The sequence below is a fragment of the Mastigoproctus giganteus genome, chromosome 11 (genome assembly GCF_048544385.1).
Source record: "Mastigoproctus giganteus isolate SK-2022 chromosome 11, ASM4854438v1, whole genome shotgun sequence".
In the NCBI taxonomy this organism is placed as follows: domain Eukaryota; kingdom Metazoa; phylum Arthropoda; class Arachnida; order Uropygi; family Thelyphonidae; genus Mastigoproctus; species Mastigoproctus giganteus.
In genome coordinates this window covers 10,784,866-10,809,866 of record NC_143585.1, presented here as the reverse complement: position 1 = coordinate 10,809,866, position 25,001 = coordinate 10,784,866, and the positions used below count along the sequence as shown (strand labels likewise).

General features: G+C 38.0%; 2 protein-coding genes across 2 annotated transcripts in view; one reads left to right on the top strand and one right to left on the bottom strand.

The window, feature by feature from the left end:
* Positions 1 to 969: 969 nt before the first annotated feature.
* Positions 970 to 23,763, bottom strand: LOC150077699 (alpha-tocopherol transfer protein-like). The gene is made up of 6 exons (XM_090385033.1): positions 23,636 to 23,763; positions 20,261 to 20,433; positions 17,645 to 17,887; positions 10,631 to 10,827; positions 6,289 to 6,399; positions 970 to 1,483 (listed from the first exon to the last, which is right to left on the bottom strand). The coding sequence occupies exons 2-6, from the start codon at positions 20,415 to 20,417 to the stop codon at positions 1,193 to 1,195; spliced, it is 999 nt and encodes a 332-aa protein (XP_090241159.1). The 5' UTR covers positions 20,418 to 20,433; positions 23,636 to 23,763; the 3' UTR covers positions 970 to 1,192.
* The window catches only part of LOC150077698 (alpha-tocopherol transfer protein-like), a 115,762-nt gene continuing 114,491 nt past the window's right edge, over positions 23,731 to 25,001 (top strand). The window contains exon 1 of the mRNA XM_090385036.1: positions 23,731 to 23,813. The gene's annotated coding sequence lies outside the window, so the exon portion shown is untranslated. The remainder of the gene's footprint in view (positions 23,814 to 25,001) is intronic.

Genomic DNA, 25,001 nt, shown 5'->3' with positions numbered 1-25,001 from the left:
AGACTCCCTGAGTACTCATATCCTCTGCTAATGTCTACAATATCTTATGATAGATACTTATTTTCACCTAATCGACCTAATTTGCATATTTAAAAAAATGTAAAACTTCACCACAAGTCCATGTTCAAATCATCAAAGTTCATTGATTTTTTATAAATTATTTTAGTAAATTAATAAGAGGAGTTTACCTCAATATAGTACGTGGAACACTTCCGTCGATATAGTACGTGGAACACTTTACGGAAGTGTTCCACGTACTATATTGAGGTAAACTCCTCTTATTAATTTACTAATATTATTATCAACGTAGAACATATTGAGTATTACAGCTCTGATTCATACTATCTAATAAATTATTTTGTAAACTGTTGCACGTTTTCACGTACACCAAAACTGTTTCTTATTTCATTTTACGAATTTTAGTCACTGCAGATTTGGTTGTTATTTTGTTAGAGGAAACGTACCAAAAGGTAGTCTGATCACGGACAAAGCGAAGTACATATCTATCATCTTTTATGTTCAAAGAAAAAAAAAAAAAAAAAAAAACAGAAACATTTCAGGAGATGGGTGCAGTATCGGAATCCTATGGAGCTGTCAAAGTATTGTTTTAAGTATTTCATGTTAAATTCCGCATTTACCAGCTTGTCATCTAAGGACTAGTAGTAGAAGGGAGGGGGTATGTGAAGAGCGGAGGGGTTAATCATGGAAGAAAATTGTTACACAATTAGAAAATTGGCTCATGAGGTCTGTCCGACTATCGATTCTGTGAAAAAAAGCAAACAAAAAAACTTTATGCAAAGTCCTTTTGCTGTAATGCATCGATTACTCGACACTTCCGTAAGATGTATAATTGCATAGAGAAACCTTTAACTGCGAAAATTATCAGAAGGATTTATGCCCCCAAACGGTTGCTAAGGGGTTGGCAGCAATCTACCATTTTATCCCGAAATCAAGGAACATTCATTTGCATGTGTGTGAATGATTTATTTTGCAGTTTATTTTTTTTTTTATTTCCTATGTTTTATGGTAACGATACAGATCGTAAATGGTCAGGAACCTGATTTAATGGTTCCTCATCATTTACGGCAAAACAGTGCTTTAGCAAATACTGCTTTGCCAATTAATAGTTCTAGAAATATTTCTCTTCACAATTTTGCAAACAAATGAGAATATCTTGAGATGCCACTTCTACTTAAATAAGTTTGATTTCTCGTAGTGCCCTATGCATCAGCTGGAAAACGGGCACATTATCCAAGTCTACCAGCCTGTTTCTTGTACTATGTGGGTCAAAGTCAGCTTTGGCACTCTCCTGAGATTTATAACCGTAGTTGAAGGTAGACACATATTCAGGATACCACTGAGTTAATTTATCGTACACGGAAAGTTCACTGAGCAGTCCAAGATCACCTCCTAATTCCGACGGCAGGTATGCTGGAGGGATATGTTCGTGTAATGACTCTAAGTTCTTTCCATGTAGATGCAGCTGAAAGAAAACAAGATTTTTTTCAGTATTTTAAAGCTAACCAGAGATTAATATGTAAAACTTTATTCTGCACAAATCTGGAAGTGAACTGGCACTCACTTAAGTCATATAGAAAATAAAAGAAGATCCTGTGAAAGCCAAAAATTGTTGAGCAAAAGACAAAATTGTTGTAACAGAGCGAAAAATAAATAATAATAATAATACAATACAATACAATTTATTTTTTATCAAGAGAATTTGTTTACAATAAATGAACTTGTTAAGAAAAGTAAATTTCTTGAAAACAAGTTGTAATTCTTCATTTACAACAGTTTTTGCATATAAATTTGTTATCTAACAGAAAAGATAATGAAATCACAACACACAGTACCTTCCGCACTGCTAACAGAGATAGAAATTTATCTGCATAGCAATTATAATCTACTCTACCATTGAGTATCAAAAATTCTTATTTAGAATTTTAATTTGGAGATGTGGTAACTTTTCCTGAGCCTGAAATCAACACTAGCCAACAAGTTATTTATTATGTTCATTGTGTGCCTATCTCCAAATCTATTTAGTACCCTAGGGTGAGGCAAAACAATTGCTTTTGGGTTCCTTAAATTATGTGAGAAATTTCTTTGAAGATTCGGCTCTTCATAAATAGTGTTAAGATTCTTCAAGTATAAATTTAATTTCAGTTTTTGAATTGGATAAAGTATTTTGTATTTCAACAAAATTTGCCTTCTCTTACTCAGATCATTCCAAGAGTTTGTCCCCATTAAAAGTTTCAGAATCCTGTTAAGAAAGTTGTTTATTACCCTTATTTCAGTTATATTTACTCGTGCCCATATATTTACTAAATAATTGAGTTGTGAGTCCACTAATGCATAATATAACGTAACTTTTGTTCTTAGATTTTACTTATTCTTAATGTAGTAAAAAAAGTACACATAAAATCTCATTTTAGTACAGATTTGTTATATGCATTACCCAACTTAGACTGTAGTCCATCCATAACCCAAGGTAACAGTGATTTGAAACTTCTTCCACAGTTTGACATTTCCAATTCTGGAAATTCTGATCATTTGGCATTCGTGTTTATGTAATTTAATAGAGGGATGTATGTCCACGGTTTGATGAAGAGGTCTAATTACCAAAAATTTGTTTTTTCAAAGCTGAGTGCCAATTTATTATCATGCAACCAAGTTTGTAAATTTATTACATCCTGCCGTAAATATTTTGCCATTTTTGTCAGGTTCTTTCCAATTGTATATAAGATTATATCATCTGCATAAATTTTTATAAAGGAGTTCTATATTACTTCGAATATGTCATTTATATAGATGTTGAACCTGATTGGCTCAGCATGAGTGCCCTGCGGTACTCCTCTCTTTACATTATATGATTTTCCCTTTGTCTTTTCTACTTCAGCTCTGATTTTTCTTTTGGTTAAATAGGATGTTAAGAGTTGAGTGATTCTTCCCCTTATACCATATTTCAGTAATTTCTGTTTAAAGATTGGGATGTCAATTAAGTCATATGCTTTGGTCAAATCTATAAATAAAATCAATATAAGTTATTGTTGTTTAAATGTAAGTTTAGAGAGTCTATTAAGTTCTCTAATAATGTCTGTGTGCTCTTGCCCTTCTGATATGAAAATAGAGAGTTGTTTAACAGCCCATATTGATGTAAGTATTTGCTTATATGTGAAAAAATATAATTTTCTATTATCTTATTAATAACTGACTGTATTGTTATCGGTCTGTAATTGCAAAAGTCATCTGGTGATCCATTTTTATACATTGGACTTACCTTAAATGAAAGTAAATTTATATGATAACTTCCCGACTCTAACATCCGTGCTATAAACTCCACCAAGGAAACAGAGAACTGCTCTTTGTTTCTCTTTACTTCGGTTACTGTAATACTGTCCAGTCCATAAGATTTCTTGTTCTTTAACTGTTCTATAATCTTAAGAATTTCAATATATTGTGCATTTAAGACTACACAAGAGTTCACTATCTGAGGAAGATTATCTTGTTGATTAAAGGAATTTTGGAAATAATCAATATAATATCTGTTGAGATCTAATAAAGCTTTGGCAAACCTATTTGCAGCCTCATATTGTTTGTTTGTACCATCTATCTTTTCTAATAGTGTTTTAATTTGGTTTCCCCTTGTTTTTTTCTTCCTTGTGCTTACAGGTTATTTAAAAGGATAAATGTTCTTGTATTTAAAAGGATAAATGTTCCATTTATCCTTTTGTGTTATCTGCTTATCCATAAACAGTTGATTGTAATAAGTGTTTTTTGTTTTCTTATCATACCTGTCAATTTATTTCTTATTTATTTAATAATTTATTATTTATTATTTATTTATTTATTTATTTAAGAAATATTTATTTCCTATCATACCTGTCAATAATAATAATAATAATAATAATAATAATAATAATAATTATTATTATTATTATTATTATTATTAAAATCAGTTTATTTACCACAAGAAACCTTGGATCAACCAGATGGCTCTGTGCCGGAAGGGTGTGAATATTTGCAGAATGAGGTGAGAGGAACACATGGAAAACATACAAGAGCACATGCGTGCTCGACCGGGAAATTTACAAGATTCAACTTACAAATCCATGCAAACAAAAACAAAGTATTTCGTCATATACAGATGATCAAAGGAGGCGCAATGGCCCAGTGGTTACGACACTGGACAACCAGTCTGATGGACCCGGGTTCGAGTACGGCCTTGGCGAAAGCGAACGCGGCTCCATCACGCTGGGAGACCGGTATAATAATAAATAATAATAATAATAAAATAAATAAATTAATAGTAATAAAAATTAATAAAAAAAATAAACATCGTGAAAGTTGTTCCAAGGACCTACCTACCCCAAGGTCGAAGTGGCGGACAAGGCAAATTGTTGCGCGGTCTGGCGTCACTCCCGAGAACTACCACTGGACATATGCCGAAGCTAAACAGGTCCACCTCCAATAATGGATGATGTCGCAGAGAAATATTAACCATACTGCATCGAGTGTGGCGCAGGATAAAGTCATTCGTGTTCAGGCCTTCGGCCGAGGGGTCGGTTAGAAAAATCAGAGACGATCTTCCGAGGAAGACAGTGGAGCGGATGGCGCGGTCCTCCCTATGGCTACCACAAGAGAAGGATAAGACCATCCAGCCCCACCAAGTGGAAGTGCTTCCTGTGCAACTGCGCTAGTGACCACCCAGGAAGGGAGAAAACGCCAACGCATGAAGTGGAGCATCGAAATGAGTACGTACATCATGCAAGCATACTACGAAATAATGAAGCTGGAGACCGATATGACAATTTACAGGGCGTAGACCCTACATAACAAACTAGCAACAATAGATCTCACAGCGAACACCTACAAGGAACTCCAGAAAGTCGCAATCCGGAACACCAGTAGGATAGTCCGTGAGTTCCTCGACGAACAGTAACACCAGACATAACAACAACCACCCTGTGTACTTCGTAGCAATACCCGTCACCAGGTGGAACCACCAATCAGGGAGAAATAATATAAGAGCAATAATAATACCAGTAATCGACAACTACTGGTACAAGAAGCTCACTTGCACACACAACCACCTGGCAGAGCAGTTCACCCAAATGATAAGGCACCCAGAGACAATATCGAAGTTTCTCACTCAACGAATAACATATTTGAAGCCTAAAGACGAAGATACAAGAAACTTGGCGAAATATAGGCCAATCACCTGCCTCCCAACAATGTACAGGATCCTGACCAGCTGCATAACCAGGAACATAACAGACCACTTGTAGAGCCAGAGCGTAATGGCCGAACAACAGAAAGGATGCAAGCGGCTGAGCAAAGGATGTAAGGAGCAATTAACCATACATGCTGCAGTTATGGAGCAAGCATACAAGAAGCACCGCAACATGTACACAGCCTACATCGATTACCGAAAGGCTCTCGTCTCCGTGCCTCATAGCTGGCTAATAGAGGCGCTGAAGATCTATAAAGTCAATCCGATAGTGACAAACTTCCTAGGAGAAATTATGGCGAAATGGAGTACCACCATTAAGGTTGGAAACATCACAACCAGGCCATTCCTAAAAGATTCCTCCCCATCAGGAGAGGAATCTTTCAGGGAGATGCCCTGAGCCCACTGTGGTTCTGTCTAGCACTTAACTCGCTATCTACCATGCTCAACAGTAGCAAGTATGGATAAAACCTCAAAGAAGGAAGGAAGAACCTGTACACTCTCATCCACCTGATGTATATGGATGACGTCAAGCTCTACGCGGTCGATAGTTTGGTGGAATTCAAGTCGAAATTGGATAGACACCAAGATGTGGAAGGTATGAATAATAGATTTTTTAATATTAAACTCATCAGATTGGCAGTAAAGTTCCGAAGAGTTCTTGCTTCTCGCAGTAACTCGCCAATCTTGTGAGTTCCCCCTATTAAAGGTTGGATCAGGTATGTGCTAAGCCACAGTTCAACTAAGGCATTGAGTATACTGTGTCCGCAATTGCGTGTACTCTTAATTTGGTTTACTGCTCCCTGGACGAATCACCTAGTCATTGCTTTTTTGTTAACCGCGTTGATATTAGTATCATTTCATCTCATACAGCAGAGAGAATAATGTCGTGCATATTATTTTGTTGTTGTTGTTGCATGTATTGTTCGTGTTTGGAAGTTTAGTGGAATATTTTTTTTCCAAACTTACTCGTGTGCCGGCTTATCTCCACTTAGATTTACACACCTTACAGTTTCGGAATAAAATACAGGATTTCGTAGGAAATACGACATACCACTTACCTTACTTTGGAGATGTTCACTAATGAATGGCTTTCCAATTGCGCACATTGCCTCGGAACCAATTGGTTGATTAAGAACATGCAGTTGCATGTACTGTATGGGAATAGCATCCTGGAACCGGAAGAAAAAGGAAATTAAACATTTTAAAATAAAGTAATGTTTATTACGAAGGTTAATAAATATCATCGCGATTTCTTCAAAGTTATCATTCAGTAGAATGGACGTGGATTTTTCTTTTGTAAAATAATAAGAGGAGTTTGCCTCAATATAGTACGTAGAACACTTCCGTATGATACTCTCCAGAAATTAAAACGGAAAAAACGAAAAAATCGACAACTTACCGGTACATTTGAGTAAAATATAAATAATTAAATAATTAAAAACCAATTTAACACAATTCAAATCAATTTAAAACAATTAAACATCAATTTAACGCAATTAAAAAGAATCTAACGAAAATTTCAAAATGATTTTCCTTCCTAAAGCTGACAACGCTTTTCGACCGTATGTCGTGATCACAGGAATGAAAATTACCGATTCGGGTTAAATCTGATACTTAAATACAGATTATTTGTCTTCGCGCATGCGCGTAAATGTCCTCGCATCGGAGACCAAATATGTCCGCCGAACATTAACAGAATTCTCGTGTAATTTTATTTCTATGGTTTCTGCAATCAATAGTCGCGTATAATTACGTTGAACGTTAAGTATTTTGGCCTCGTTAAATAAAAAAGTATGTTTTTCGTTAATGGCATGAAAGGCTAATTCTGACTCTGCTGAACGAGAGCCGACCGGGCTAGCCGAGTGGGTAAAGTACCTGCCCGGCAACCCAAAGGTCGCGGGTTCGATTCCCGCCTCGGGCTTGGATCAAAGTACTGCAAAAACCTTGGGAGGTGCAATATGGCCACAGAAGCCGATGCGCCAACAACTACCAAATCAAAAATCAATCAAAAGCTGAACGAGAATGAGACTTCACGAACATAGGCTTCGTGTTGATTTACACGAATATTCAGAGAAAATCGCGTCGAACCTTGGTAAGAAGAGTCGCAATCACCGCAAGAAATGTTGTATACCAGATCATTAATTTGTGTTGCGAACGCGGAAAGAACCGAGCGATTGTTCAGTATAATGTGTAACTTCCGTATTGGCCTGGCCACAATTTTAAATCCGGTATCTTTAAAGAATCTGTTAAGCTGTTTGTGCCACTGTTCAACATATGGGACAGAAATAAAGTATTTTTTGATATTACTATTGTTGATTGGTGTAGTATTTTGTATCCTATCTTTAGCCTGTACCCTAATTCGGTTCATTGTGGCAATGGAATAACCCCTGTTTAAGAACCTGCTAGTTAATATTGGTATTTCTGAGTCCAAAGCAGATTCCGTCGTTGAATATTTATAGGCATTTAGAAATTTATTAAAGATAATCGATCTTTTGTAGGTGAACGGGTGATAGCTATTATAATGTAGAAGCATACCGGTGTTTGTAGGTTTTCGATAGATGCTAAATTGTATTTTGTTCGAGTCCAGGGTAAGCATGAAATTTAGAAAGTTTAATGACTTTGTATCCGTATCCTCACTTTCCAATGTAAATTTGAGTCTAGAATGAATTATTAAACGAATGTAAAATGTCTTGGATAGTACTACTATCGGTAATAACTAGAACATCGTCTAAATACCTCCCATAGTATGTGATACGTGGTCGAAAAGGTGTCAAATGTATCTGCTCAATCATTGAGAGATAGATCTCTAGATCTCTGACATTAAGCCACTCAAGCTCAAACCCATTGGTAATCCAAAAATTTGTTTGTACACCTTGTCTCGAAAGGTGATGTAGTTGGCCTCAACTAACAGTTTAATTAAGTGAAAAATTTCCTTATTAGTTAGCTTCGTATAATTAATCGGTGTCGAGTTTTTATTTAACATATCCCAAATAATATCTAATGTGTATTCAACGTTTACATTCGTATAAAAGCGAGGTAACATCTAATAAGAATAAATTGTCATTGTCGCCGAGTCTTTAAGATTATTAAATAATGTATCGTAGTTCTTAATCCCAAATTGTATTACCTGTCTAAAGGGTTTTATAATGTTATATACATGTGTGGCTAAGGATGAAAATGCCGAGTTCCTGTATGAAACAATAGGTCGAATAGGGAATCCAGTCTTGTGTAATTTTACCTGACCGAAAAGTGCAGGAATATTGTATGTTCTGGACTTCAATTGCTTTAATTGAGCCATAGTAATGTAGTTGTTTTTTCGATACATAGTTAACGTTTTATTGTATTAAACGAATGTAAAATGTCTTGGATAGCACTACTATCAGTAATAACTAGAACATCGTCTAAATACCTCCCATAGTATGTGATACGTGGTCGAAAAGGTGTCAAATAAAAGGTGGCTAAGGATAGGATACAAAATACTACACCAACCAACAATAGTAATATCAAAAAATACTTTATTTCTGTCCCATACGTTGAACAGTGGCACAAACAGCTTAATAGATTCTTTAAAGATAACGAATTTAAAATTGTGGCCAGGCCAATACGGAAGTTACACACTATACTGAACAATCGCTCGGTTCTTTCCGCTTTCGCAACACAAATTAATGATCTGGTATACAACATTTCTTGCGGTGATTGTGACTCGTCTTACCAAGGTTCGACTCGATTTTCTCTGAACATTCGTGTAAATCAACACGAAGCCTATGTTCGTGAAGCCTCATTCTCGTTCAGCAGAGTCAGAATTAGCCTTTCATACCATTAACGAAAAACATACTTTTTTTATTTAACGAGGCCAAAATACTTAATGTTCAACGTAATTATACGCGACTATTAATTGCAGAAACCGTAGAAAATTATTAAATTTCGCGAGAATTCTGTTAATGTTCGGCGGCCATATTTGATCTCCGATGCGTGGTCCTTTACGCGCATGCGCGAAGACAAATAATCACTATTTAAGTTTCAGGTTCAACCCGATTCGGTAATTTTCATGCCTGTGATCGCGACATACGGTCGAAAAGCGTTGTCAGCTTCAGGAAGGAAAATCGTTTTGAATATTTTCGTTAGGTTCTTTTAATTGCGTTAAATTGATTTTTAATTGATTTGAATTGTGTTAAATTGGTTTTTATTTTTTTAATTATTTAATTATTTATATTTTACTCTAATGTACCGGTAAGTTGACGATTTTTTCTTTTTTTCCGTTTTAATTTCTGGAGAGTATCATACGGAAGTGTTCTACGTACTATATTGAGGTAAACTCCTCTTATTATTTTACAAATATTAATATCAACGTAGAAAGTATTGAGTATTACAGCTCTGATTCATACTATCAAATGGATTTTTCATAAACTCGGTTCAGCTACTGTAAGATTCAATAGTGAGTGCCCTAATTTTAAGTAATATGCATGTGCCAATAACCACATATCCGAGGTGTAGGAGGGGAAAGAGAGTAACAAATCTAAAGATGTACTGGTTGCTTCGAGTATGGCTGCCAAAGTCGGCAAATTCCTGACGTATCTTGTTGTAACGTGCTCTTGGGAGGCGAAGTTCTCAACCCAAGTAAAACCCAGAATCCGATCAAATTGGTCAAACCCATGCTGTGTCTGAACTATAACTGCATTCTTGTCTAGATGATCCTGCAGTGCTCGTTAGTGAAGGGAACAAAGGGACGCTCTTACTAGGATAAGATTCAGTTCTACACACTGCTGCGTCTGGAGACCAGACACCTGGAAGGATCAATGATTGGGATGTTTAATGCTTTGAATGGTGAGCATGGTGAATTATTTTTTATTTATTTTTTTTTTTAGGAGCATTAGCAACTAAGGCCATATTGCTCCGGGGATATGCGGTGGTCATTCCTGACCTTTCTGCATCCTCTGTATTTGGTGGAGCATGGTGAAAGCTAAGGAATCCATACCCTTGCCCAGACTACATACACCATATACACACACGCACGCACGCACGCACGCACGCACACACATGCATGATGCATAAATATAAATTGAAAAGGAAGGATGTAGGAAAGATGTGAGAAAATCTGTTTTCAGCCACAGTGATTGAATTTTCGAGCAAACTTCTACCATCTGGTATTCTAGACATGAATCGTTTGAGAAAATTGAAGGGAGAACTCGAAGAGCTGTTATAGAACACAGATAAGTGATATAAAAAAGTTCTGCCGTTCCCCCCCACCTTTTTTGCCCGAATTGTGTACGTTTGCTTTCTTCATCACTTGCAAAAATATCATATAGTATAATTTATTCTTCACAAAACTCGGCATCTCTCTCTCTCTCTCTGTTTCCTATATTTATACAATTTATATGAGAAACTAATGTTTCCACCTACCTGGCATATTTCTGCAATTTTCCTTAATTTTCTGTAGTGAAAATATTTCCGGACAATACCCCAGTGCAGGCCTTGGAGGTCGACAATCCCTATTGCTCCGTTGATCTGAGTGACTGCAAAATGGGCACACCAATCGAGAAGTAAGAATGCAGCACGACAAACCTCGTCGAAGGTTATATTTGTATAGTCCAGGGTATCTGGAGTGGAAAGACATTTTACTCGCTAACTGACGAGTAATATTAAATGTAATTCAATATTTTGGACTTCCCACACAAATTTAATTTCCCAGTTTTCTATCCTTACTGTGATTTTTTCGTCTTTCATTTATATTTCATATAAATTCTCTATTAGAATTCAGAAAAATTCCAGCAATAACTCCAGCATGAAGTTGTTCTCGTTAGAAGGTGTAGATATGGTGTTCATGGTTTATGATATCCCGATCAGCAAATTCAGTTTTACGAAGCCTTTTACACATCTCGTGGATTTTGCCTCCCTTGTTAAAAATCTGTGATTAAGAGCAATTACATAATTACGCCTTTTAACATTCATTTTGGTGTTTTCCCTTAAAAAGTGAATATTTGATTTCATTATTATCAAATTCTACTCGTGCAAATGTTAAGGAATGTACACGTTTTTCCACTTTTGAAGCAAAATGTATTTATAAAATTGAGGAAAAGTATGTCAGGTTAACGTGCTCTATCTCGAAAATAAAGTTCGCACTAAAGGTAGCAACATGTACTTCACCCCTTCTTCTAAAAATCTCAGTGAGAGAGTGTGTTTACCAGAGATCCCTTATTGAGACGCTGAATAATGGGCTTAAGTGTTATTCTCTGATTCGGTTAAGTTTCGTCCCCAAGTGCGAATCTGGATGCTGTTATACACTGGTATGCAAAATTTAAGGACCAGTCAGGTTTTCACCTGTAGCTTCTCATAGGAATGGCCTGGATATGGAAAAAGCATACCAAAGGAACCTCCTGAGGTACAGAAATGATGAAGGAAACAACACCGACACAACAACGGAAACAAAACGGTACAGAGGGACTTTATTCAAAAATCGTAACATAGCACTGGCTGCCATGATACAGATGCATCACTGCCAAAGATGGAACGAAGGGAAGAGGTGGTCCTCAGTAGGAGATATGGCCACCCCTAATGTCGATGCAGGCTTTGCACCACCTTTGATCTTATCAACAACATTAGAACAATGTTTTTGTTGACGGGCAATCCAGACACACAATATCCTCACTTTACAAATGCATATCACAGTTGCAGTGCGATTGGGTGTGGCGTTATCATCCATAAACACGAACTCGAGGCCAATGGCCCCTCGGAACAGAGGCACATGGGGAAGGATTACCTCAGTGCAGTAGCGTGCCCGGTTACAGTATCGCCTTCCAGTATCTGGAGTTCTGTACGTCCATCCAAGATAACGCCTCCCGAGACGAGAACACCTCGACCGCCATATCGATCCCTTTCAGTGATGTTTGCGGGGTGATACCGTGTGCCAACCTCTCGCCAGATTAGCTGACGTCCAGAATCGCTGCTGAGACTGAATCTACTGTCATCAGTAAAGAGTACCTAAAGTAAAGATTTTGTGGTTGTAACCTTTAGAAATAGTGGTGGTCCTTAAGTTTTGCACACCAGTGTATTTGGACAGAACGTGATGCGCCATATCAGGGTTTCAACATATATGAAAAGGACAGTTTGATGGTTGGGGAATGAAGATGGAGGGAACTATTACTATTAATCGAAAATAATCTTAGAGCCCTTGGTGCAACTGGCCCTTATTTCCTTTTATGAACAACAACGCATTCCCAAAAAGAGCTCATTTTAAGAATTTCTGGAAAGTAATGGTATCCAGAGTGTGCTTAGCTGATTGGTTGTTGTAGAGTTCTAGCCATATCAGCAAATGAGGCCATTTGGCACCGTATATAAAAGTCTGTAATTTGCTTGTGTGTTCTGTGGCCGATTTCGTGTTTGCTGGAAGAAAATTCGGAGTTTTCGGGAGAAAAAAGCCAACCTGCCATCGCCTGAGATCAACTAACTCAGCCACGTTGTGAAAAAGGCCCATACAAATTCCTCACGTCATTGACGGGATTCAAACTCAGTTCTTTTTTAAGAGCCTAATCTTAAAATTCGAGAAAAATAATAAAATTTTGAAATTTATTATATTTTAAACAGACAGCATTAGGAAATTTGCTTGCGTTTCCACAGTTGTTTGTTTCAGTTAGAGAGCGGATTAGCGTTGGCAATAGGGGGCCAGTTCGAACTAAAATTGAACAATAGGAGTGTCAGTTAGAAGCCGTTTTGTTTACGGTAAATAGAGCTGGTGCTACACTTGAAGAAAGTGAACAAAGGGACATTCCCCCCACCCCCCCAAGAAAGGGTTAGGACTCCAAAGAAGAAAGGCCCGGAATTCTAGAGCAAGCCAAGATCTGATATTATAGCGCTGAATAAACAGGCCGACCCCGAAGTGCGCTCTTAAATTTCAAGGGCGGTCACTTCGAAAAGGCGTAACGAAAGGGGTAAGTGAATGAACAAGGACGGTCGAAAGACGCGTTCAAGAAATTTCTAAGCATCCTAATGTCCCCGCTACGACGAAAGGAGCCCGACCTATCAGAACGTGGGCCGAGACAACGGTAAAAGAATTGGGCGAATAACAATAAAGAAGTAAAAAGAGAAAATTAATGGTGATTGGTCAAGAGAAGGGGAAAAAGGGATGAACAAAAAGGAGAGAGAAAGAAGAGTGAAAGTGGAAGTCAGACAGAATTGTTGGAGAGTGAAACAGAATTTTTTTGGGCAATAAGAAAAGTGTGTTGTTGGAAAGTGTGTGGGGGGGATTTTTGGAAATGGCACAGTTCAGTGGGTATTAATAATAGTACAGTGAGGGAAACGATTCAGAAGAAAATCGGCTGGAGTTCCAAGGAATGGCTAAAGCAGTATCCCAGAAGCAAAAACCTAGTATTGTGGAGAGAACTAACAAAGAACGCAGTCCAGAGATGTGCTCCTAGTGAACCAGTAAAGGCCAGGCCCCAGGAAACGACCGCTGGAAGGAGACCAGAAGCCTGAAACCCCCATCGAGGAAGAGGGAAGAAAAGAGAAAATAAGTCCCCAAAATTTTTTGATTATGTTAACTCGAAAAAAAAAAAAATGGGAAAAATGAATAGGACTGTTAGACAATGAATAGGTTGAACTATTCATTGTCTAACATCCATCTGTACTAGAAGCGAAAACTTTTTATTTTTGTTGCTCAGAGCCAAACTATAAATACAACTAATGAGCTTTCGGCTGGGAGGCAGCCTTCTTCAGATTGAATACATGAATGGCAGTTGGAATAGAGATGTGCACTGCCAGGATGGTGCGTGAGGCGCGTGGTTAATTGTTTGATGCTTGTGGCTGTGACATATCGTGGTGACGTGGCCAGCGTTTGTCTATGGATAGAATTACTGCCTCTGTGATGGGGTTAACTTGGCAACCACTGTTCCTGTTCAAGGAGGCATCCGAGCATTTTATATTTAACGATTCCAACCAGGTGCGCTTTAGGTAATGGTGGGACCTGTCCACAACCACGACATCGCGGTGTGGGTCGATGTCGTGGCGGGTTGTCCAGACATGCTCGGCGATAGCTGAGTGTTCTATATCTGCCAAGCGGATCGCCCTTTTATGTTCTGAGAGACGTTTCTCGAGTCGACGTCCAGTCTCTCCAAAGTAGCAGCTGGTGCAGTCACGGCAAGAGATGCGGTAGACCAAACCGCTCTGTAGAAGAGTGGGGACGGCTGTTTTTACGTTGGAGATAAGAGAACGCAGTTTCTTGCCTGGGAGTTGGATGCACTTTGTCCCATATGATTTTAGAATTCTACCGATCTGTTGTGACAGGTTGGGGTAGTATGGGATAAATGCCCTCGTGGATGACTCGTCCCTGTTGGCGTTGTTGTTGGTCGTCACGTTGTCGCGTGCCTGTAGATCACACCTGTCAAGGACGTCGATGGGATAGCCACACCTCGTAAGGTCTACTTTGACTCTGGTGATCTCTTTGCGTCTTTCATCTGCGGAGCTGGAGTGTGTCCAGGCGCGAGTTAGCAAGGTTCGGGCAGTAGAGAGGAGGTGGCCCCGCATGTGTGCTGACCGGAAGTTGGTAAATTGGCCAGCACACATAGGTTTGCGATAAACTGCCGTCTTCAAGCATGTGCCTTCGCGCCGGACAAGTGTATCTAGGTATGGTATAGAGTTGTTCGACTCCAGCTCAATCGTAAACTTTATGAAGGGCGATAGTGAGTTGAGGTGGGTTAGGAGTCGTTGACCTGAGTCTCTAGGGATGACAACGAACACATCGTCTACATAGCGACACCAAAAGGCGATGTGATCTGGCGCGTGTGTAAACGCACGTCCCTCTAACTCCTCCATCACGATGTTTGCTGTGACAGAGCTGACAGGGGAACCCATGGCTGTGCCATGTATCTGCTGGTAGATGGAGTCGTTAAACATGATTGCACCCCCTGTTAAGCACAGTCTGAGGGCGGCGGAAATGTCATCAGGCGTCAGCCTAGTTCTGTCGCTAAGGGTATCATCGTTGTCCAAGAGTTGTTTTGCGCAAGAGATGGCAAGTTCCACTGGGATGGAGGTAAATAGTGATACTACATCGAACGAAGCCATGACCTGATCTTGTGAGATGGATAAAGAGTGGATCCTTTCTATGAACTCAACACTGTTGGAGACGGTGTAGGTGGTCTTGCCAACTAGAGGAGAAAGAAGTCTCGAGACAAACTTGGACAGCTCGTAAGTCGGTGATCCACAGCAGGATACAATTGGTCTTAGTGGTGTGTCTTCTTTGTGCACCTTCGGCAGGCCGTAAAACCGTGGGATCTGACACCCGGAGGCACGGAGGTGATTACGGGTTGACTGTGCGATTTTTTCTTGTTTCAGCCAGCTGTTGATGAGGATATTCACCTCTGACTCCCATCGTTCCAAAGCTCTGTTGGGGTTAACGGCTAAGGGTTTGTAGACGGAAGTGTCTCGTAAAAGCAGTAAGGCTTTCGCCATGTAATCAGCGTGGTTCATCACAACCGTACGGCGGCCTTTGTCCGCCGGTAGGATGACGATGGACGAATCCTGTTTCAGTGCCTTGAGGGTAGAAATCTGCATACGGCTGAGGTTTGAAGAGACGGGGAGAGCATGGTGTAGAACTGCTGCAGTCTTCAACCGGATAGCGTTGGCTGTATCTTCCGGGAGGCGTGATAAGCTCGCTTCCACACCCAAGGCGATGTCGGTGATCGGTGGGTGCTTTGGAAGAACGGCAAATGTCATGCCAAGGGTCAATAAGTTTATTTGTTCTGCAGATAACTGCTTGCTGCTTAGGTTCAGTACAAAGTCCGTACAATTTGTGAGAGGGGTATTATGCTGGCGACGAAATTGTTGGGATTCATTTGTAAACGAATGTACTGTATTATAGGTGTTATTGTTATTAACAAATAGCCTCTGCTCAGAGGAAACAACCACTAGTTTGTTCATAACCCACTGAAGGCTCTGAAGGGCCAGGGAATGTTGTATGCGAAATTTGATGTTGCCATGTAACAGGAGAGAGATGGAATGTAAGGTAATTATAGATATGTGTATGTAAATATATGTAAGGTTGTAAGATACTTTAGGGAAGTAAGTCAAAGATAAGTAAAAGGAGAGAGGGAATGATAAGTTCCCACTATTGTTTGTTGTAAAGCACTTTAAAAGAAAATAAAGATGTATGTGTGACTTGTATTAATTTTGTAGAGTAGAAAAGGCTATGGGTAACTGTATAATCATGAATTATTTAGTGTTTGTTTTCTTTGTGATCCTAACGGTGAAATAAACTTTGTTATGTTAATAATATATGTCTCATCTTTCAAGAGAAATACTCACAGCTCTATAGTAAATAACCAGACTTATCCTGGTTTGGGGAAGAATAAAAGAAAATCCTCATAACATGGAATCTTCTGATGCTGAAAAAGGTAAATAAAATAAATGTATTCAGCAGCCGATAGCTTGTGGACCTAGGAAGGGAAGGGACGACCTATGTTCTAGAATTTAAATGTACAGCAACAGCCTACTGAGGTTCCAAGGTAAACTGGAGGTAGAATAGAAAAATATAATTAAACATAAGTAAGAATTTTTAATCATTCAGTTCCCACCCGGTGTTTGGGGAGGACGGTGATTATCCAGAGTGTGTGGAACGGCCTTGCAGATCCCTATACCTGAAACCAATAAAATATGTCGCTGAAGATTTTGAGAGATCTATTGGATGAACTAAGGAAGTCTAGATGAGATAAAAGCTGCTCATAAAGAACAAGGAGATTTTTTTACTTGCTGATTTCCTGAATAACTTTGTTGGTAGAATTAAGGGTCAGAGTTAGAGTTGCAGTTTAGCGTGGATTGATTATACCTATATTCATATCATATACCTTTATTTGTGACATGAATTTTGTATGGTTTTCTGTGAGTTCATTATTATTACTTATTCAATTTATTGCTTTTTTCAATCACCACCTGTATGGGGGTGATTGTAATGCATGATTATCGATATTCTTGTTGATGTGGTATTCTTTCATGACACACAATGTTTGTTGTATTTTTGGTGGGTTTTATGTTATTGTCTAAAACGTGGCCCAGTTGGTCGGTGTTGAGCTGTTATGGCATTTTTCATTATTGAGAAACTTAGGCTTCTTGTTCAACAAACCAAAAACAAAAAAAAAAAAAAATAAATAAATAAATAAATAAAGATGTTCTTGTTCATACTCCGGTACGACGAACAGGTCACGAGTTTACAATAAATAATGAATACAATCGTATTTATTAGTCACGGGTTGGAACCACAGTCCGCTCAAAGAGTGTGTGCTACTGTACTCTGGACCATGACTACTTGGCTATGTGAGGGCTAGTAGTCACAAGTTAGAAAGCGTGGTGATTTGTTAAAAGCTTTTGGAGCTGAATTCCGGCAGAGGCCTAACAGTTAACAAAGCAGAAGTGTAGAAGTACATGACTTACCAAACTTGACAACGGCCATGCTTTCTCCACCGGGTGCACGGTAGGGTAATATTGTGACGAAATTCGTCCACAGAAGGGGACTGATATACTCAAAGGGTGTGGTGTTGAAGTACTGTTCGTTCTCAATGCGAGCTTTGTAATAATTCCTGATAGTGGTGAATGTACACGGTACATCGAAGAGCCTTGAACGAAGGAACATCAAAAGAAATTCACGGGATGTGTTTGGTTCGAAGTCCTTGATTCCTACAGGAACAGAAGAGAAACATCAGAAACTCCAGTTTTCAAATGCAAAAATTGAAATGACAGAAATAAATATATGTATAATTGTCATTTATATTAATGGTTCTTAATAAAATGCAAGTAGTAAAGCCATAGGCTTTTATGTCTAAGCTTAATAAACGTAAGATATTTGCATGTATATTAGAAATATTTATTGCAGTAATAAATGCGAATGGATAAATTGTAACATTGCCCTTCACGGCCACAAAACCAGGGATTAACAGTAATAGTACAATACGTAAGAGAAAAAAATTGATAAATTAAACATAAGAAAATACATATGTTGTCGAATAAAAGGAAATGCAGCTCAAAACTCAAAGTATAATAGAATTATATACTGTACATCACGGCGTAATGGAAAACTGAAAAGTTAGTAAGCCATCTTCATGTCATATTGCTTGCTTGCGACATTAAGGTGAGCTTCGAAGAGAAGGATCAGGGATAGGGAAGTACAATTTAAGGATGCAATGTCTGTATTCCCTGTCACAAGAAACTTATTAAGGCCAGTATCCAAAGACTGGGCACTTGAAAGTAGCTGAAATGGCAGTAAACTATCGGATAGGTGGTGCGGCACAGAGCTGGAGTCGCTCTGAGGGAAGTCTGAGGGACCCTCCAAGAGCACAAGGCCCACAATGATGGTGTTGAAATCTTGTCTGTGATCATTTTTACAGTCGTGGTAAGGCGTTTCACGATATTGGCGTTCAGAAATAAGATTGCACCTTAAAATTAGAGATTTCAAGGAGATATAGTGTTTATATTTCCTTGAAATCTCAAGGAAATGTAGCTTCAATGTACTCTCAATAAATTCTCTCTGTGGCTATCTCTGAATGGCTTGTCTACTAATTCCTCGAAGTGCAAAGTAATCTCTTTCTCATCCGGCAGATCTCCACAACTAATAAATACGGAGTATAGTATTAACTCTGTGATCATCGAAAGGCGTGACCAAGTTAACGACTCGGGGATTCTCTTCTCCAGCAGTGCTAAATTCGATGCTCATGTCCTTAAAATCACCAGCAAAGCATTCAAAACACTGGGATTCATCAAACGGAACACGTACATGTTCAAAAACTACAGATATGCGGTTATCCTTTATAAAACTATTGTTCTGCCAATCCTTGAATTCAGTTTACCCATCTGGAATCCTCACACAAAGACTTTAACTAACAAAATTGAAGCAGTCCAAAAAAAAAAAAAAAAATTGTCCGTTACCTTACGTACCGCAATCCTCTATTCTATCACTCAGTGTATTATGAATCGCTGTGTGATTACTTTCATCTGAGGCCTCTGTGCACCAGAAGAGTTACTGCTGGCATCGCCCTTCTAGCCAAAGTAATCACTGGAATTTACGAAGCATCTGATATCCTGAGTAAAATAAACTTCAATGCTCCTTGTAGACAAGTCAGGAACCTTACACCGTTTCGCCTTGACTCTGCCACTACGGACTTTATGAAGTTCAGTCCACTGAACAGAATCAGCAAATGACTCTCTCATTGACTTCTTTGACAACTCCCAATCACTGATGAACTCCATCCACAAGTTACCCTCTTCACTTCAAATGCCAAATGACTAGCTCTCATTTAATTATTGTAGTTTATTATTATTATTATTATTATTATGTGTTTTATTATTTTTCTATTCTCTAACTGATTAATTATTACGTGTTTTACCGGTAACTTCACTTAATGCAATCCTCTTTTCTACATATGATTTTAATGTTTGAATCTATGTCAATGTTTATCTTCCTGTTCGATTTCATGTTATTGTTATCATGTTTATTGATCTGATCTCGGATACACTGTTAATGGTTACCTGTTGTGTATCTTGTTATTAATAAAAATAAAAAAAATAAAATAAAATTATGTTATTTCATCGTTTACAACTGTCATCTCTTTAGTAAATCCAGCGATATTCCTTGAATTCGAAATGAATGGTACCATTGTAGTGCACTTTTTTGTCTGCCTAAATTGTATATTCCAGAGATGATGATCATATTATGATTTAAAATTCAGTTTATCACGTAAAGTTATATTATATCAAATATCATAAAACAATATACGCAATAATCTTTAAGAATTGGCGTTACTTTACTTTTAGAGACCCGTGTAGTTAATGAACCACATCACAAAGAGGTCAATCAAAGGGAAAATGGAGAAATCCCGGAATTGTGTATTTTGTATTAAATTATATTCTTCTTTTAAAAGGAACAGAAAAACCATAACATTTAAAGGCATTAAACATTATGCACGAATGAAGATTTATCAAAATTATTATACGCAAATAATTATCGGAAGAAGCATGGTTTTAGTGATCTCTTTTGGAATGCATTCAACTACATACCTCTTAATAATGTTTCAAGTTCTCTCAATGACGATTCCTTTGATGACTGATCCTCGTGTAGTTCCCTGGCTGCTTTTTCTATGTCCGTTGGAACCAAGAGTTCGTCTTCGTGAGCCCTGAGTGTCATCGGTGGATCTTTCGGCGCACTGGAACTCATAATGGAGTAACGAGGCCTATCGAAGTGAGGGCAAAACTGATCACACAACAATTCACATACACAAAAAAATTCTTCTTTCACAGAAGTGTCCAAGTTTAAAGCTTAAAAAGTCAAGAGAGTTAATAACACAGGAAATATGTATGTGAAAAACGTTATTTCTTCATTACAGATAAAGTGGATCTTGCCCTGAAGATTATCGCCCAATCGCACTCTTAAATATATGTTACAAATTAATTGAAAGAATGGTTTACAATAGAATCTCAACTACAACCTTCCAACACATACCAATTGAACAAGCGGGATTCCGACCAGGCCGAAGCTGTTGTGATCAGGTACTGGCACTTACTAGCTAGCCACATCGAGAATGGATTTCAAGATAAGAAGAAGACCATTGCAATCTTTGTGGACTTGACATCAGCTTATAACACAGTATGGCGACAAGTAATTATTCTGAAATTTTTGAAGATTATTACTTCTAAGACCCTCGCGATCCTACTTAACAATATGTTATGCAACAGAGTGTTTGAAGTACATTTAAACGGCAAAGTGAGCAAGCCTTATATATTAAATGATGGTTTACCACAGGGATCAGTTCTTGCTCCATTATTGTTTAATATCTATACTGCAGATCTTCCAGCAACTGATTCTAGGAAATTCATGTACGCAGATGACATACCTCTGACTGCCCAGTCTACTGACTTCGAAACAGCCGAAATTGTACTCACAAAGTATCTTCATAACCTGAATAAATATTTTCATACATGGCGACTTAAACCTAACTTAAATAAAACCGAAGTTAGCTGCTTTCATCTGGATAATCAAAGGGCTAATTATATGCCTCAAGTGGAATATAAAGGCCAACCACTGAAACATAACCCCTGTCCAAAATATCTGGGAATCACAATGGACCGAACACTGACGTATAAACAACACCTTTATAATATTGCAGCAAAGATAAAAACTAGGAATAACATCTTGCACAAACTCAGTGGAACAGGCTGGGGAGCAAACGCAACGGTGCTACGGACATCAGCCCTTGCCTTAGTCTACCCATTTGCAGAATACTGCTGTCCCGTATGGCTTAATAGTGTACACTCTGTAAAAATTGATACCCAACTGAATGACACAATGAGGACAATATCAGGCACCATTAAATCGACACCTTTAAAATGGTTACCAGTGTTATCTAACATCAATTCCCCTCATATAAGAAGAGAAACAGCTTTGCTGAAAGAATGGCAAAAATGTCACAGAAACCCTCAATTGCCCATACATCAGGATTGCAAACCCCAGAAGCCGGAGATATTGAAATCCAGGAACCCCCCATGGAAGCTAGGTGAGAAACTTATTAAGTCCCATTTTAATGCTGGTCAGACCTGGCGTGAAGAATGGACCACTTCAAATCCCGACCACCTGGGTTTAGTCAATGATCCATGCAGAGCTGTACCAGGTTTCAACTTATCAAGAAAGGAATGGACATCCCTGAATAGAATCCGAACAAGTCACGGAAGATGCAAGTTTTGGCCGCATAAGTGGGGAAAAACTGAAAACCCATTCTGTAACTGTGACAATGTGCCTCAGACCGTCTAGCATGTCGTCTCGGAGTGCCCAAAGAGGAGATCTGAAGGACCCATCCAAGATCTACATAGTGTTACTGATGATGCTATTAACTGGCTGAATAAACTGGACATTACATTTTAATTCATCAAAACGTTATCTATAATTTTCTCTGAAAATATTGTTTTTGGCCTATTCTAATTTATTTATATATTTTTTGATATTGTCTGTTACAAATTTATCCTCATTTTGCCATACGAAATAATAATAATAATAATAATAATAATAATAATAATAATACAGATAAACTGCTATTTTTAGTTGTTTGCATCTTATTTTCTGTTTGGAACCAAATCTAAGATTTACTTATGTTGGTCGATTGAAACGACACTGGAACTGGAAGTCAGTCGCCAAATGAGGTAATCTTAATTTTCTTCCAGTACGATAAATGATACTACTGCCTAGTTAAAATAAAGTGTTACACAAAATTACTAAATTGATGGTGGAAGCAGCATAGCACAGTTTCTCGCATCATTATTTCTGCATTATAAATTAATTTATTTTTTGAATTAAAATAATCTCTGCAGTACTACAAATTCATATTACGTAAAGTGATCTATCCGTGCCAAAGCACAGTCTTTATATTCTCGAAATTTGTGTTAACCTGAATTCTACTTTTCTTGAAACGAAAGCACTTAATAAAGTAAGAAACGAAAATACCTTACTGCCTTGTAGAAAATGCTGCATGCGTTTATTCGCTGGATAAAAAGCTGTGAATATACAACGCCCATAATCTTGTGAAACATCCCAAATCAAAGTCTCGTAATATTCTCTGAGACTGAAGTTACAGATTTTTTTCTTTCCTATTTCGTTAATATAAATTAGGATTGCTTCTGTTCACCGTGAAGGCAGCTAAAGGAAAGAGACTTGTATATAACTAGAACTATTCGTTGATTGATTTTTTTGTTTATTGAAGGAAGAATAGAGACCTTCAAGAGTCAAAACCATGCATAACTCGTGCACTTTCTTCACACCAATGGGTTCAATTCATGTTCCTTCTTCTGTCCGAGACGATAGTTGAACCAAAGCCATTTCTGAACGGTGTAGCATATTGGTGATCGAAACCGCTGTCCGGCCACGAGGGCTTTCTTGAAAGCAGGTAAACGGGAAATTTCAAAATCTCAAATTTGTGCGGGACATCACCCAAGTCCATAGATGCTTCAGTTCTGAGTCAGGGCTTTCGAAACCTGTCCCACTACCTTCAGGAGGTAAAACTACGCATAACTCATGTACATACTTCACATCAATTGCTTCAAATCCCGTTTCTTCTTCCGTCCATGACGATTCTTGAACTAAAGCCTCTTCTGAACGGTGAAGAATATCGTTGATCGCAACCACTGTCCAGCCAAGAGCGACTTTTGGAATCAGGTAAACTGGAGATTTCAAAATCTAAAATTTGTGCGAAACACACAAATAATTGGAGCAGCTTTTGACTCGCCCAGAGATGCTCAAATTATGCGTCAGGGCTTTAGAAACCTGTCCCACTACTCTTGTAGCATGCACGGAAGCACATTTGATTGGACTTCTGTAGCGAATGGTATACGATTATCGTATCAGTATGACACGACTGATTACTGGCTAAAGTTAGAAACGGTACTTACCGGAAAGCAGGGATCACTCCTTATTACTTTCTGTAAGAAATCCCATTCAAGAGAAAGACCGAATTTAATTTCAGGTCTCGCGCTAACACTTGAAACTGCATTGCTTTCTTCTCTAAGTGTTTCGATGAAAGAGAAAAGGTCTTCGTCTGTACAGTTGCGTGAGTTCTTCGCTAAACAGGTAAACCTATTAAAACTATAAACAGGTTTTGTCGTTTCAATTTTCTTTATTTATTTTTTCCTTCCTGTACTGCATCTCTAAGTGAAGGCCACATGCGATGAAGAAAATGAGAACAGATTTCTTCACACGAATTCATTTTCCTTTAATACAGTGAAAGAATGATGGAAATCATCGACGGTTCCTTGAAACCTTTGTAGAATCATCGTTTTTTTCCTTCATTTAAGGAAAGTTCTGATGTATAATATTTCGTTAAATTTGCACCTGATGATAATTACAATATGTCCACTTGAAAACGAACCCATTGCAGAAATGACGTGCTAGGTTTCAAAACGATACAGTGTTGTTTCGCTGCTAATGACCACACTTAAAATTTCCTCGAAACCTATCCGTTTACTCTTTAACAGGAAGTTCTGAGGTTTTTCAATAAATATTTTAATGCATAATCGCGTGATGAATAAGATTGCATCAGTTTTATTGCATGTATTCAAACCAAACCATTCACTTATTATTCAATTGTAAGTTCAATTTTGAATTATGCTTCCGAAATTTGCGAAAACGTCAGACAGAACTGATTAAATGCCATTTAATAATTTATCGATACAAATTCTGAAACTTATTCGGATTAAGAAAGACTTTCAAGGGACCACTCACATAAAATTGTGGATTTGGTAATTTCTAAATAAAATATTTTTTCACACAAATTTGCATTCCAACGTATTAATTTATAACTGTAATGAAATGAAAGTTAATTGGCGAGTTCTAGTGACATTTTATGATATGCTGAAGTAGCTTTTTCTGTCTCGCTCTTAACTGGTTTATTCAATTGCTAAATAGAGGTTTCAGACGTCTTTTAATGCAAAAATATATCTCGAATAAAGGCCAGATTAAATCTGACAACTGAAATAGCTTTGTATTCTTCAAGAGGCAAATTTTGAGTTATGCTATAAACATATTGGCAAGAGCAAACTCTTTTGATTAAGTATCAGTATTCGCAAAATGATGCGAGGAAGAACGAAATGTCCCGAGTAGGGGCTGAAGGCGGTGAGCTCTCCTTTATGATCAAAATAATGTGCTTTTTTTACTGCTGCATGATAATTATATCTTAAATTGGATGAAATTCCCCAGAACACTGCTTTAGCCCCTCCTTTAGAAACCCTGGAACAGCTTTCCAGGGTTTCTAAAGGATTT